The sequence below is a fragment of the Coturnix japonica genome, chromosome Z (assembly GCF_001577835.2).
Source record: "Coturnix japonica isolate 7356 chromosome Z, Coturnix japonica 2.1, whole genome shotgun sequence".
NCBI classification, from domain to species: Eukaryota; Metazoa; Chordata; class Aves; order Galliformes; family Phasianidae; genus Coturnix; species Coturnix japonica.
Window position 1 is genome coordinate 33,807,800 of NC_029547.1, and position 14,490 is coordinate 33,822,289.

General features: G+C 50.1%; 1 protein-coding gene across 1 annotated transcript; it reads left to right on the top strand.

The window, feature by feature from the left end:
- Positions 1-8,373: 8,373 nt before the first annotated feature.
- FOXB2 (forkhead box B2) lies at positions 8,374-11,566 on the top strand. The gene has a single exon (XM_032441467.1). It carries the CDS (start codon positions 8,564-8,566, stop codon positions 9,587-9,589), a length of 1,026 nt encoding a protein of 341 aa, XP_032297358.1. The 5' UTR covers positions 8,374-8,563; the 3' UTR covers positions 9,590-11,566.
- Positions 11,567-14,490: the final 2,924 nt, after the last annotated feature.

The following is a 14,490-nucleotide window of genomic DNA, read 5'->3' on the forward strand; positions in this document are numbered from 1 at the left end:
GTCAGACATACTTTAATGGTACACGTAAGCCTATTGCATTTTCATCTGAAAACAGGAAGGCTCATAGCTTTGTGCTGTTCATAAAGAATGTTAAAAAAAGACTACCTGTTTATAGTGATGCCAGGAATTTTAGCCTTCCCTGTATAGAGAGCAACCTTCTCTAAAGGGGGAAAAACAAAACAACAAACATCAGTCTGCTAACTACACAAGCTTTTCATGGCACGTTCGATCAAGGTTATTACAATGCTTGCAGTTAATAATCACATTGACGCTTCGTATGAGTAACTTCGATGTTACTCATTCTCAACCATTATTGGCATGTGGTGCCTCCACTACAGCTATTCATGGCTCCTGATAAGCATTTTCTGGACTTGCTCTGAAATTCTGACCATTATCTGTTCCATCTGTTTCAAGCAGCCACTTCTTTGAACCAACACAGAAGAAACAACAGCAGTGACAATGACTACAGTGAGAGCAGCCAAAGCCTTTTTGTCACTCTTAAGCTTTTCACATTAGCTTCCAGTACACACACATGCACAGAACGGCTGACTGGATGCTTGAGATAGCTCCCATTGTAATAATTATTCACGTGCTATGGTTTGCAATATTTCAAACATACTCCCAGGATTTTACAAACTTAACTATTGGTTCCGTTTTTACCTTTTTGTGAAGAAAAGCTGCTGGTTCCGTTTTCTACAGTAGTAAACAAAAAATGTCATTACAGTGCTGTTCCAAGTAGAATACAGCATAAAATACCTTGTTTTCTGTGAATACATCAAATATCTACATGTGTTTGCACACGAATATTAGGTATTACACAAAGACGTATGCAGACATCCATGTTCGTGTATACAAATCAAGATATGCATGCACATAGATTGTTCTGAAAGTAATGCCTCCTATTTATTTCCATGGAAGCTACAACTAATACAAAGAGTACAATGGCAGTATTTGATGGAGAAGATTCTCAGCAACAAAATATCATTTCTGAATGCAGTTACTACTGTTAGCTATGCATTTTCACCAGGAATGAACAAGAGCCTGCATGCTGAGCTCATTACAATGCACCAACAAAGGTGAACTACTGTTGCTATCATCACTACTGAAATGTACCACCCACCAGCTCACTGTGCTCACATCCACAAACTTTCAGCAAGTGTCAGTTTACGTCAGTGCAAGCTATATTTTCCACAGAGCGGCTCAGTGACACAACTTTGCTTCACACACTCCTCCATGTCAGATGCCATTTGTCAGACTGCCACTCTGCTGCCATCTATCACACAACAACATGTAATGGAATATTGGTGAGAAGGCTCAGCCTTTGCTGCCATACCACCAATATCCACCTCTGACAAAACGGATCAACAGAATAAATTGGAGGCACTACTCCTGGCTTGTGTGAAACCACAGGAAGAATGAGTGTTCTCCAACCTCTTCTTCCTAAGCTGTATGCATGAAGCGTATCAGATGCCCCAGAAAGCACTGTGGTTCAGAATAAGCAGACATTTTTAAGGACTGCAAGATTCCTCTGTCTTCATAAAAAAATTATTGGAGCATTGAAAGTATTTTTTCTTAAACTGTTTGAATTTTTTTATTACAGAACATATTTTATATGAAGTTGCTTTTTAAGCAGAGCCTCTAATATAAAAGAATCATTTCCACAAAAGAAGAAAAAGAAAAATTTGTTAGTAGCAATGTCAAGCTGACCTCTTCTAAACTTGCTCTCCAACCAACATTACAGGCAGTTACGGATGATTCAAGGTAGTGCAAGAGAAACTAATACAGTGGTTTGACCCATACAGGCAGAATATTCCTACTACAAAAAGAGAGAAATCATTTCTCTATTAACCATACAGATATATAAGGTCATTCATTCAATTCTTCAGCGTCACCAGCAGAATTACAATTCAAAAAAAAAACAAACCAAACAACAAAACAAAAACAGGGGAAGCAGTATTTAAAACAAGCAGCACCATACTGAAAGAAGCATAAGGACATGTTATGTGCTTTTACATTTCACTGTCCTTGTCTAGGGGTGGGGATATAACAAACACCACCAAGCATCTGAAGGCCATAAATGCCAGAATTCAAAGTATTACTTAGCATGACATGCAGAGCATATTTAAGAGTAGTAGGATTACCCTAAGCAAAGTGGGAAAATCTTCTTGACCATGAAATTTATACAAACAGCCTTCTAAACAGGGAGATCTGTTGCTCAAGTCATTTAAATTAGAATTCAGAAAACACACAGAAATGTCCTTTAGGGAATAATCTGCATTGGTTTGGCAACAAACTTATTAAGTCTCTCCTGCTATAATTTGTATGATTTCCTAGTTTTGGACTTAAAGCGCATGGGAACTCAAGCCAAGAGTTGATGTAACTGTTGTTTTTGACCAAGCTGAGCACCATATGGTGCAACATGGGCAAGCTGATGAACTGGTGTAAAGCTGATGTTAAGCTGTGGAGAGGCATGCACTCCTGTCAATATATTGGGTTAAAACAAATCAGAACACCTTTACAAAGAATGATCAGACATAAAATAATTGAAAATAGAATAAACTGGCAGAATTGAGGATTCTTATAGATTGGTGTCATTACTTTAAAACCTTCTTCATGCACTCAACACTGAAAACCCTTCTCTGTGTTTCCAAGACCCAGAAGCAGCCTCTGGGCTACTCACAAACAGCCGCACTACAAATAGCGCACACTACAAAAAGGTGTGTAAGGCACAATACAAATAAGGTAGACCCCCCTACCCAGAGGGGACATCCAGATTCTTTGTATTAAAACCCTGAGTTCTTGGTCTTATTGACAGACAGGAACCTCATGGGCCCCTGTGGCATGTCAGGCCCAGCTACAACAGTCACATTTGTGGAGTACTTCTTTCAATGTTTCCTCTAACAAGAGTAGAGAGAGTCACCCTTCTTACTCTCTGTCTTTCTTAGATTCTCTTGTGTATGTGCACAAACATAGATGCATGCACCTGAGGAGCTGGGCAATAGTACACAAAGCTAAAATGGTCCATTCGGAACCTTACAACCTTCTATAGCAATGCCGTGGAGTGTGGCCAGTACAATTCAGGACTGCCACACACCCTCCATGCACAAGACTGTAATGTTCTGCAGTCAGCTGCAGTGAAGCCATCCTAAAAGAGGTCAATTTTTCCAAAAACATCAGTTCATTTTGAGATTTCCATCATCTTCTTTCATTTTAATGCATCTCTGAAATTTTATTCCAGGATGGAATAACATGATAGGGAAAACAAAACAAAACAAAACAAAACAAACAAAAAACTTGTTTAAAAAAAAAATAGTTAAATGATTTTTAAAACTGCCCGCACCACCAAATTAATAAAGACCGTACCATGAATATGTTAGCATTTGGTGCAAAACTCTGCAGAAAGAATTAAGCCCCCAAGCTTTTACAGTTTCATAAAGACTTTATATATGTAGGAAATTAAACTGAAATTTATGTCAGTTTGATAATGGCATCACTTAAAAACATAACAGTTAATTAACTAATTAACAACTTAATTAACTCAGCACTTAATTTACTTACTCGAGTTCATTTAAATTCCCCAGATGAGATTTAATGAACTTCTAGAATAATTTCTGACTAACTATGTGATGTACGTTTCCCTTACCCAGGAAATATTTCATGGAACTAAATGATTGAAGGCAGAGCCCAGGAGTGGCTTTGCACCCCTGACGCGCAGCAAGCCCAAACTCAGTAGCACTTTAAAGCCACTTGGGAAGAAAGAAAACAAAAAACTTCCCCAAAAGAGTGGTGAGACAATGAGATGGGCTGCGCAGGGAGGTGGTGGAGTTACCCACTGTCTCTGGGGGTGTTGAGGAACTGTGTGGATGTGGCACTGAGGGATGTGGCTTGGTGGGTAATGGTGGTGGTAGGTAAACAGTTGGACTGGATATCTTGAAGGTCTTTTCCAGCCTTACTGGCCCTGAGATTGTTTGAAAGGGAAGGTGGGGGCTGGTAGGAAGCCCCACACCGTGGGTAGGCCGCAGGCCCACTGGGGTATGTCCCTTCTGCCCAGCCCTTCCGCAGGTCCCCGTCTGCACCGTCTGCAATGGGTGTAGAGGTGTCAAATTAATTTCCTCCAATTGTGTGTGAAATTGTTGCCAAAGTCTACTTTGGGATACAGAGACATAACTTCGTTACGGGCACCCTGCTGACTTAGGAAAATAACCCATACTACCCAGTCAGGCATTTAATGCGGATGTTAAATCATTTGTGATTACTAATGTCTCAGTACTTTGTCATTGCCAAGCTCCCATTTTCCATCAGAGCAATTCTAATTGATTTAAATGGTCTGTTTCGCCTTGGTGCACGCATGATCACGTCGTAAGTGGTCTTTAGGACTATTTTAATTGCCAAGGATGTTTTTCCTTAAGAAAATCTCTGCGCCCAGAGCAGAACAAATTATTATTGCAATCTCCAAATACGCAAACATTGTTTTTCTCCCCTCTCCGCATGTTTTGTTGCAGCAGCCTCTCTGGTGTTTTGGGGGGCTCCGCTCTTAATTTATGCAAAATTAATTGATATATCTTTTATAATTGATGTGTTGCAAAATTAACGCCTAATTTATGTAATTAGTCAATTAACTCTAATTCTAGCATATGGTTCCCAATGCCCAGAAGGTGTACTTTACAAGTAGTTATTTGTCCAGGAGTTTGATGCTGAGAAAACTACCTAATTAATTTTTTATGCAGATCAGCTTAGTATCTATTTAACAGCTCCCTTTGTGGTAGCAGATTTAATATTTATCTTTCTAACGTGTTTGAGCGGAGGTGCGGTGGATCAGCCCCGCGCATCCCCCGGGGCCCCGCACCCACCGCAGTGCCCTCCGCCCGCGGATGGGCGAGCGCGAGGCCGCGACGGACGGCCGTCGTCTGGGAGCGCTTATGGGCAGCGCAGAGGTCGGCCGCCCCTCTCCTTAATATTCCTCCTCCCTCCCTGCCGATGACCCCTTAAACGCGTCTTAGAGGACTTGAGGGGCTGCCGAGGCATGGTGAGGTAGATCTGTTGGCTAATTAATTGACACTGTTTTGAATATTCATACCTAATATAGCCGGTGTGCTCTTAATTACATTGTTGGACTTTTCTCCAAGGAGGCTAAATCACCAAAGACTTAATTAATGTAATGTATTCCAGATCTGGCTGGCTCAAAAGGAAGACGGTTGCTGTCAAGAGTTGCACCATGACACCTGGCTGCTGATGAACAGTCTTTTGTTATTACTCTTTGCAGGAGTCCGACAAACTTTCTGCCGGCGGTGCGCCGATACCGGCGAGCAGGAGCTGCGCTCTCTCACTGAATTAAAGGCGCTCTGCGGCCGTCTGGGCAGTGTTCTGACATCCCGGGAGTCAGCTGCGGGCACAGGGGAAAGCGGGGCAGCCGCGCACCTCTACCTGAAAGCGCAGCGTGACCGCCCTCCTCCCTGCCTGCCTGCCCCGCTGAGTGGGCGCCAGCACATGGCGGCCATCAGCAGAACACAGGCGGCAGGAGGCGCGGACAGAGGAAAGCGAACGTGGCGGTGAGGCAGCGCGGCTCCCTCTCTCGTTGCCTGTCCCGAGGGCAGAGACGGTACACCGCTGAAACCGACAGGATGGGCTGAGCGCTGAGGGAGGAGGTTGGGAGGCGGCTTTTGCCTTCCTCCCTTAGGACACGCACCCTTAGGTCCTGCAGTCTGTGCCTTTTTAACCCCCTCCCACGAAGACTTAGTCAGGGGATCGAGGCAGGACGGGTCAGGTGCGTCTAAGCCAGAGCCAAAGAGGCCAAAGGAGAGATATGCGTCCCCTGTCTGGAAAGCTTCTAGGGGAGTTTTTGTCTGTGTGCTGTGAGTAGGAGAAGCAGCTTCCCGAGGGCAATACAACTTTGTAGTGACTTCTCCGTTCTGGTCAGCAGGAGATGCATTGAGGGGGATGCTGCAAGGCAGCTGCAGAGCATCGTTTGTATATAGTAACCCCTGAAACCGAGCTGGCCTGCTGCTGTCAGGGTCACTGCCCGGCTCGGCTTTCTCCGAGTGGTAGCCTCGGAGGATGCACGGAACGGGACAGCCTCTCTCCCAGGCACGCGGACGAACCGCTACCCCGCGGTTATGCTGCCGGGTCCGCCCAACACGGACGGGTTGACGGCCATCCTCCAACAACTGGGCAAGGGTTGGTTTGGGAATGAGAAGGGCTCGTCTGAAGAGTGCTCTCCCGGGCAGCCCAATGTCAGATCGGCCGTTCCCGGTGCCGTGCCTGCGGTGGATCCGTACAAGGGGGGGCTGTTCCGCAGCCGGCTCTACTCCTCGTCCCGCGGGAGGGGCGGCTGCTGTCCCTGGGAGCTGTGCTCTGAGAAGGGATCTGAACAGAACAAGTGCAAAGAGTGCGTATTCGGTCTCACCGGGCTCTTAGGTTGGGTCGGTTCTGCCGAGAAAAGAAGAAAATCTGAGAGCACAGAGAAATGAAGTTGGGTTAATCTGCAGAGCATCAGCCTGAACACACATCCGTGGGAGAACGCCGAGTTACGAACCGGCGAGGTGAGGCAAGGCAGCTTGTGACTTTCAGATTCTGGGCAGAACTGGAGGGCAGGAACGGGGCTTTCAATCGAGAAAAACGGGGTTAATCAGTAAAAGGTGAAGAAAATGTTTTGTAAATGTGTGGACTATGATGAGAGAGACCCGAGCGCCGGTTTCTCCAGTGCTGGCAGTTCAGAGGAAGCTCCCCAGGACACGGGGCTCAAGTGCTGCAGCCGTCGGGAGCGACCCCTGAATTCCCAGAGACAAAACGAATGCTTCAGACAAACACCTGGAAATTTTACAGCACAGCACGCACGTCCTCTCGAAACCTGCCTTTCCGACACTGCATCAGCGAGTGCTTATCCTCCTTCTTCCCCTTTGGCTGCGCTTTTCCCTCGACTGCCATCGGTCAGGGGAAACACTATTGAATTTAGATCAGTCTTTCCCTTCATCCTCCTGTCAGAGATTCTAGGTAGACATTGGATTTTTTAGCTTTGTTTCCTCTCCCGATTGCCGTTCCCACCCGCGGAGCCTGCCCGGTGGAGGCCACGGCCGGAGCTCTCCGCCGCCCCAGAGCCGGGCGGCCGCCGCCTGTGCCCCGGCAGGCCTGGCCTCTTGGGTCAGTGCCGAGCGGGACGCGGGGCTCCCATCGCAGGGCTCCTTCAGCTAATTTATTTATTGAGCCAACAAAAGCCCGAGCAATCATCCTAACGCCGGCACGTCCTATAGCATCCCTCTGACTTGGCTTTAACAGCTGCCTGTGCTGGGCAGGGTTCCCCCCCAACTCCAGCGGAGACGAATAGAGCACATTTCCCTGTTTCTAGCTGCCCGCTGCAGCAAGGTCCGGAGGATGCGTGTGAACTGTAGAGCTGGTTACTGATTTCTTCACAAAGGATGGCCCGCACGGCAGAGCACGCGGCGGCCCGGCGCTGCTCCCCGCTGGCCACACGCGTCGGTACCGGGAACTGATGTTAACAATTTGGAGAGCAGCGCTTGTGCTTTCTGCGCTCTTCTCTGGGTTTGTGCTGGGCTTCCCACAGCCTCTTAAACTCAATGAACAGGATGCTCAGAAATTATCCCGAAAGCCTCTCTCTTCTCTGGTTCCCAGGGCCACCTTAGGGCCGTCCCCTCGGGTGCCCCGGGGCGCGGGGAGGCCTCGACCGCCCCCCCTTCCAGGTGCTGCGTAGCCGCCCGGGGCGGCAGCTGAGGCCGTGCGGAGCGGGAGCGGGTGAAAAGAGGCTGCGGGAGGCGGAGGGGGGGAGCCCCCTGCCCGAGCTGCCCCTCCCAGCCCCGTGTTGTGAAAGTGGATCTCGCCCTCGCGTGGCGTTTGCTCTCCTCCCCGCGCCCCCCCCCCCCCCCCCCCCCCCCCGCGCCCCGCTGAGGAAGCGTGAGAGGGGACCGGGGAGACTCTTCCCGCTCCCGTTCCGCCAGACGCCAAGTCCCTGAGCCACTGTCATGTGATAGCGGGAGAGCAGGAGCCGCGGGGGTCTCCCGGCTCGGGCAGCATTACAAAACCGCGCACCGCGCGCAGCCCCGACACAGCCGCGGCCGCGGCCGCCCCTCTTGCCTCCTCCCGCAGCCGCCAGCGCTCGCCTCTGCCGAAAACTTTTTCTGGGGACGCCGGACTGAGCGGTGAGCGGGGCGTTCCGAGTTCCTTCCTCCCGTCCCTGCAGAGACTCGGGGTCATTTCGTGCTCCCCAGCCCTCTGTGAGTGCGGAGCATCAACTCCAGCGGAGAGTGCGAGGGGGCAGCGGGGACGCCCGAGCGAGCCGGCGGCCTCCCGGAGAAGAGGGGGAACACCTGCGAGGGACAGGAGCTGCCCCTGCCCTGCGTCCCTCCCGTCCTGGCGGCCCGGGAACGGGGCGAGGCCGCCCGGGGGAGCTGAGCTTTCAGCTCGCGGGCCGGCCGCGGTCTCGCGAGGTCCGTGCGGGCAGCACCCACGATGTAGAAGCGGCGGCGGGTCAGGGCAGCGCCGGACACAGCGTCCCCATCCCGCCGCGAGGCGCCTGGGCCAGCGGCTGGGAAAGAACAGCGGCGGGGCGGCGATGCCCAGGCCGGGGAAGAGCTCGTACAGCGATCAGAAGCCGCCCTACTCCTACATCTCTCTGACGGCCATGGCCATCCAGCACTCGGCCGAGAAGATGCTGCCCCTGAGCGAGATCTACAAGTTCATCATGGACCGCTTCCCCTACTACCGAGAGCACACGCAGCGCTGGCAGAACTCGCTCCGCCACAACCTCTCCTTCAACGACTGCTTCATCAAGATCCCGCGCCGCCCCGACCAGCCGGGCAAGGGCAGCTTCTGGGCGCTGCACCCCGACTGCGGGGACATGTTCGAGAACGGCAGCTTCCTCCGCCGCCGCAAGCGCTTCAAGGTCCTGCGACCCGAGCACCACCTGCCCGGGGGCGGTGGCGGCGGAAGTGGCGGCGGGGCGGGCGGCGCGGCGAGCGGAGGCCCCGGGAAGTCGCCGGCGCCCGGGGGCCCGCACATGGCTCACTACTTCCATCCGCACCCGCCGCCGCCGCCGCCGCCGCCCCCGGGCAAGGTGCCGGGGCTGGCGGGTCCCGAGGCGGCCGTGGCCGCCGCCGCTGCTGCCGCCGCCGTGGGGAGGCTGCCGCAGTTCTCGCCCTACGGCGGCAGCCAGCCCTCGGGCTTCAAGCATCCCTTCGCCATCGAGAACATCATCGGCAGAGATTACAAGGGCGTGCTGCAGGCCGGCGGGCTGCCGCTGGCCTCCGTGATGCACCATCTGGGCTACCCGGTGCCCAGCGGCGTGGTCGGTTCCGTGTGGCCCCACGTCGGGGTGATGGACCCCGTGTCCGGCGTGCCCGTGTCCCCCGATTACGGACCCTTCGGGGTGCCCGTGAAGGCGCTCTGCCATCCGCCGGCGCAGACCATGCCCGCCGTGCCTGTGCCCATCAAGCCGGCTCCCTCCATGCCCGCGCTGACGGTCGCCTCCTCGCAGCTCTGCCCCTCAGCCTCCCCGGCTTCCGCCGCGCTCCTGGAGCAGGCGGCGGGCGCCGCCTCCGAGGGCAAGAGCTCTCTGCACTCCGTCCTGGTGCACTCCTAAGGGCCGGGACCGGGGGCAGGGCGGCTCCCGGGACGGGGACGCGGGGAACACGCGGGGCCCGGTGCCCGCGCCCTGCGGTGTGTGTGTTTGTGTTGTGTACAATCAGATTTTATATGAGCCAGGTCGCAGGTAAGAGCTTTTATAGTCGTTACATATCGTTAGTGACAGAGCGCTGATGCTGAAAGTCAGGGTCGGACCGCGCAGGAGGGGCTCGGAGCGGCCGGGTCTTCTGTCGGAGTTTCCCCTCATGGACTCGGGGTAGCGGGGCCGGGTTCTGCCTGGAGTGGGACGGGAGCAGCTGACGGGGGAAGCCGCCTCTGAGCTCTGCCGTTCTCTGCTCTGCCTCCAGCAGCACCTGCTCAGCGGGGTTGGGGTGTCGTTCCGAAGGAGGCGGCCGACACGCGGGTATCGCCACGGGGCCGCGGGGAGCGACGTGCTCTCCGTTTGACGAGTGAGCTCTGAGCTGCTCGATTAATTAGTGGGGATTTAAATGACAACGGCACTGACGTCGGAGGGCCCCTTTAGCTATCGGCTGCTTGTCCTTCCCCTCACGCTTCCACACTCCATCTCAGTGAGGGTCGTTCCCGGGGAGGGACAGCAGTGTGACCTCCCGGGCAGTCCGTACCCGAGCTGCCCCGATCGCTCTTAGAATGAAACCAGCCCCGCCACTCGCGGTTAGCTCGTGCTTGTCGTATCGCGCCTCGCTGCTCACGGACACCTCTGTTCTTTGTGCGTCGCTTGGCGTTTTCTCCATGTGAACATGAACGCAAAAATCTGTTGGATGGGGAAAAAAAATAATAATAAAGAGAAAATAATTAAAAATTCTTCGGGAAAAGCACTTTAGTGAAAACAATTTTCCGACAGAAGGGAGGTCCGTGCAGAGCAGGGGGGTAGGAAGCAGGAGAGCGGTGTTCTGGTTGATGAGTGGCGGCTGCTTTGGTAGCGGCTGCTGCCCACCTTGCTGAACCCCAGTGGTCATTAAACACACCTGTCCATTTGCTTCTGCTGGTGCTGCTCTCCGCAGTATTCGCCTTTTGAGCCGGGAAAGGGACGTGCGCTTGCAGCTCACTTCCTTTCGCCCCAGACAGATTAGGCGACACAAAAGTTTCCTCGGCGACAAACCTGGAAGGGAATGGACGAAAACCCTCAGAGCCCGCGGCTTTCTCCGGGCGTGGGTCTCAGTCGCTGCCCAAGACGTCCCCGCCTCACGCGGGGCAGCGGGTGTGACCCTGTGTCGCGGTTCCCTCCTCCGCATTGGAACTAGGTGGGAAAAGCAGGTGTGGGGTTCCGGGGAGCCCCGCACTCAGTGCTGGCTCTTGACGTTCCGCGAGGATAGCAGGGTGCCGGTGGGGGCTGCGCAGGAGCACCCCCGACCCTGGAAAGCACCGTTGGTGTTGCAACTGCAGTTTATCGAGGCAATGCTGTGCGTTAATGTTGTTAAAGAGGCACGGGTAGGTACGGCTTTTCGGAAGTTGGACAGTCAGGGCAACTGCCGCAAAAGTTTTGCATCCAGATAAACCGAGCAAAAGAAATCACCAAGGGGAAAAAAATTAAAAACAGTGTTCCACGTTTTCTTTACCCCGCTGTCTTCCATTTTAGGCAAGAAAAACCGAGACGGTATTTCTGCTGCTAAAACTCTTTGCTTATAAAGAAAGCAGTCTCCCAAATAGGTCGCGAATTGCACTAATTTTGCATGGCTCGATATGATTAGGTGTGTCCACCGCCCTCTGCGCTCCGAAGCAACCCTAGGAAAGAAGATTTCCCCTCCGAAAGGCGTTAGGGGCGAGAGAGATGGGAAACCCGGAGCGAAAGTCGCAGCAGTTCCCCCAGGGATAAGCGAGATGCTTCCGGAGAGCTGGGAAGATTCTCGGCAATCTGCTAAAACGAGTAGGGAAAACTTTATTTGACTGTAGGATAATGACCCGGGAAGCGGCGTGCGGGCAGCGGGACATCGCGGGGCCCTTCGGGGAGCGCGGGCGGAGGTAGGGGTCCGGCTGCGGGCTGGGGGCTCCGGGGGGAGCTTCGCGGAGCAATGCGCCGAGCCACGCTGCCCGTCCGAACAGATTTTTCGCGCAGGCGGCAGCATATAGGAAGCGGGAGGTGAGTCTAAATAGTCTGTGAGTTATCTCTTATTTTTTTAAGAGCCCCGACTCCAAGCGAAGACTTTGTATTGTTACGACATTGAATCTCAAAGATCAGTGTTCCTAAAATATAAACAAAACAGATCCCATGGAGTCGCTGCTCAAAAACCGATGACAGTATAAAGTCTAGGAAAATAAAATAGCACTCTTTCCTCCAGACAAACAAAACAAATCAGGTGTAAACTGGAGTAGGGTAAGATTTTTACTTGACAAGAAATCAGGCTCACAGACTTATGCCTGTCTGCTTTCCCAATGCCATACACGCAGAAACGACTTGCCTTCAGAATAAAGCACATCTGTGCTCTGTAAAGAGTAGGTATCTGAGCCTGGGTGGGAGCAGATGGGATGGCTGTAACCCGAAGAAGCAGATGCAGGAAAGAAAAGACAAGCAAGCTTAGTCCTAGTGCCATTAGACTGCCAAAGGTAGCTGAGAGATTGTTAGAAGAATGGTGGCCTAAGAACAGAAGTTAATCCTCCTCCCGGTATTTCTGGCTCATTGTGGCTAGCTAACACGATGAAGAGTAGTTCTACTTATGAGAGTTTGTTCCTGTGTGATACACCTAACATGGCACCATGTTATCAGTCCACAGGGCACACATATCAAGAACAGCCAAGCAAAGGCAGTAAGATTGCAAGAATAAAAGTGTTTATGGTCTGATATACGGTGCTCTCTCTGTTGAGTGAATTCGGAGCTCAGTGACACCTGCTGCAATGTAACTACCAATATTATCTGAGGAATTCTAGGCTCCTTTGATTGAGAACTGAAGTCTTTCGTACCAGAAATTGATCTGGGAAGTCTGCTGGGGTTTGTAGGATCCAATTTTCCCTTTTGGTGTAAGATTTTATATTAAGTCACTGTTTGTAAAGGCTATTTTAAGATATGCTCATTCCTGTAAGTTCTCAAAATTCATAAGAATCTCAGTTTTGAAAAGTAATCTTCCACCTTGGATTTTGGACATTCTGGAAATGTCCAAGTTTTCTGAACACATGGTATGAATAACCAGCTTTAGTTAGATTAACTAGGTATAATTTTAGACTTCTATATGCTAAATACCAAATCTTAACTGCCTAAAGCTCTATCCTGAATCTGTGTTGTTAATCTGTGGTCCTCCTTTTTATTTGATACAATGTGGTTGCTGTTGCTGCCCACACAAGAAGGCCAAATTACTAGAGCACTTCTCAGGCCCTCCAAAGGAAGCTCAAGAACTCTTCAGCACAAAAAAGATTCAAATTCATATCTGCGTACCAATGCCAATCAAATATAGAATGGCAGGTAGAGTGGAGTCATGCCATCACTTAAGAATAAATGTAACCTCTGTGAAATACTGAGTAAGACTTGGGATCTTTTTCACAAAGGCAGAGTCCAACAGCCATTGGAGAAAATACTTGGTGGATGAGGATGGGAAAGGAAAGAGTGGAAAAAGTGCCAAATTTTCACAGTGGAGTACCACATGAATTGGTGTTGAGTATCCCAAAAGCTCATAGTTGTTTTAAGTAGAAGACGTGGAAAATATAGAGAAGTTTTTTATGATCTTAAGTCATCCAGATCAATAAAAAAGGAGAGCTGGCAAATTTGGAGCTGCAGAAAGACCTCTGCACTGAGTTGCAGGATGGTAAATGGAAGGTGAAACTCGTTGATATATGCAAACAGATATGCATGGGGATTTATGTACATAATAGTAGATCCTGAAATTAGGATCCTTATGATGTTGTGGTAGATGTCTCTAAGAATATATTATCTCAGTATTTGCTAGCTGTAGGGGAAAAAAAAAAAAAAAAAAAAAAAAGTAATGAGAAAAGAACATAACAGAAAATATAACATTCCTGTTTAAGTCCTAAGTAAAGTTGAACGCATCATGGAATTTGGTGATCTCCTCCACCTAATTGCAGACTGATTAAAGCTGGCAGGAGGCAGAATCGGATGAGAGAATCAAAGGTACATCTTCTGTACAAGTAGAATGCAAGAGGCTCAGGCTTTTCAGCATGGAAGGCGGGGGCATACAGTCAGGTATACATTTGTTTGGATGCGTTGATCTTTTCTGGATTTCTTCCAACCGAGGATATTCTATGATTCTGCAATTTGAATATCTGTGTCCTGGTACTGCAACACTGGTCATGTCTGTGCTATGCATGTCTGAGGCATCCATGTCAGTGTACTGCTTAAATCTACATCTCTTTCTCTGCTTGCAGAGCTAGTGAAAAACAAAACAAAACAAAACAAAACAAAAAAACAACACACCTGTTTGGTCTGAGGAGAAAATGGTCAAGTTATGACACGTGATAAATGAGAGGACCCTAATGTTGAGCTTCATAGAGCTTTAAAATGTAGGGTTTAATGCATTTGATATCCACGATGTACAACGGTTTTGTAATATTTCTCTGGACTTTCACAAATGCTTAATCTACACTGGGAGAGGCACTAATTTTCAGTGAGGAATAATACCATGTTTTTATAGCAAAGCACTTGAGGGAAAGGTGTTAGACCACAATACGTGGTACTTTTGTTATATTATGCATAAAGATAACTATTGGATGATAGACACTGACAGTCCTTGGAACTACTACAGGGACAAAAATACAGAGACTAAGCTGAAAGCAATCAAACAAAAAAGGAGAAAAAAAAATGATATTCTTCATCCCCCACAGCCCCCTGATGTCAAAAAAAAAAGTAGCCTTTTTGGCCAAACACCAGTGCTACCCAGTGAATAAATTATTAATCAAACAGTTTTTTAACTGATAAAGGTTGTTCATTTTTATCTA

What these genes read in the sequence shown, in the direction of transcription:
- FOXB2 (XM_032441467.1), top strand. Translation starts at nt 8,564, where the DNA reads ATGCCCAGGCCGGGGAAGAGCTCGTACAGCGATCAGAAGCCGCCCTAC.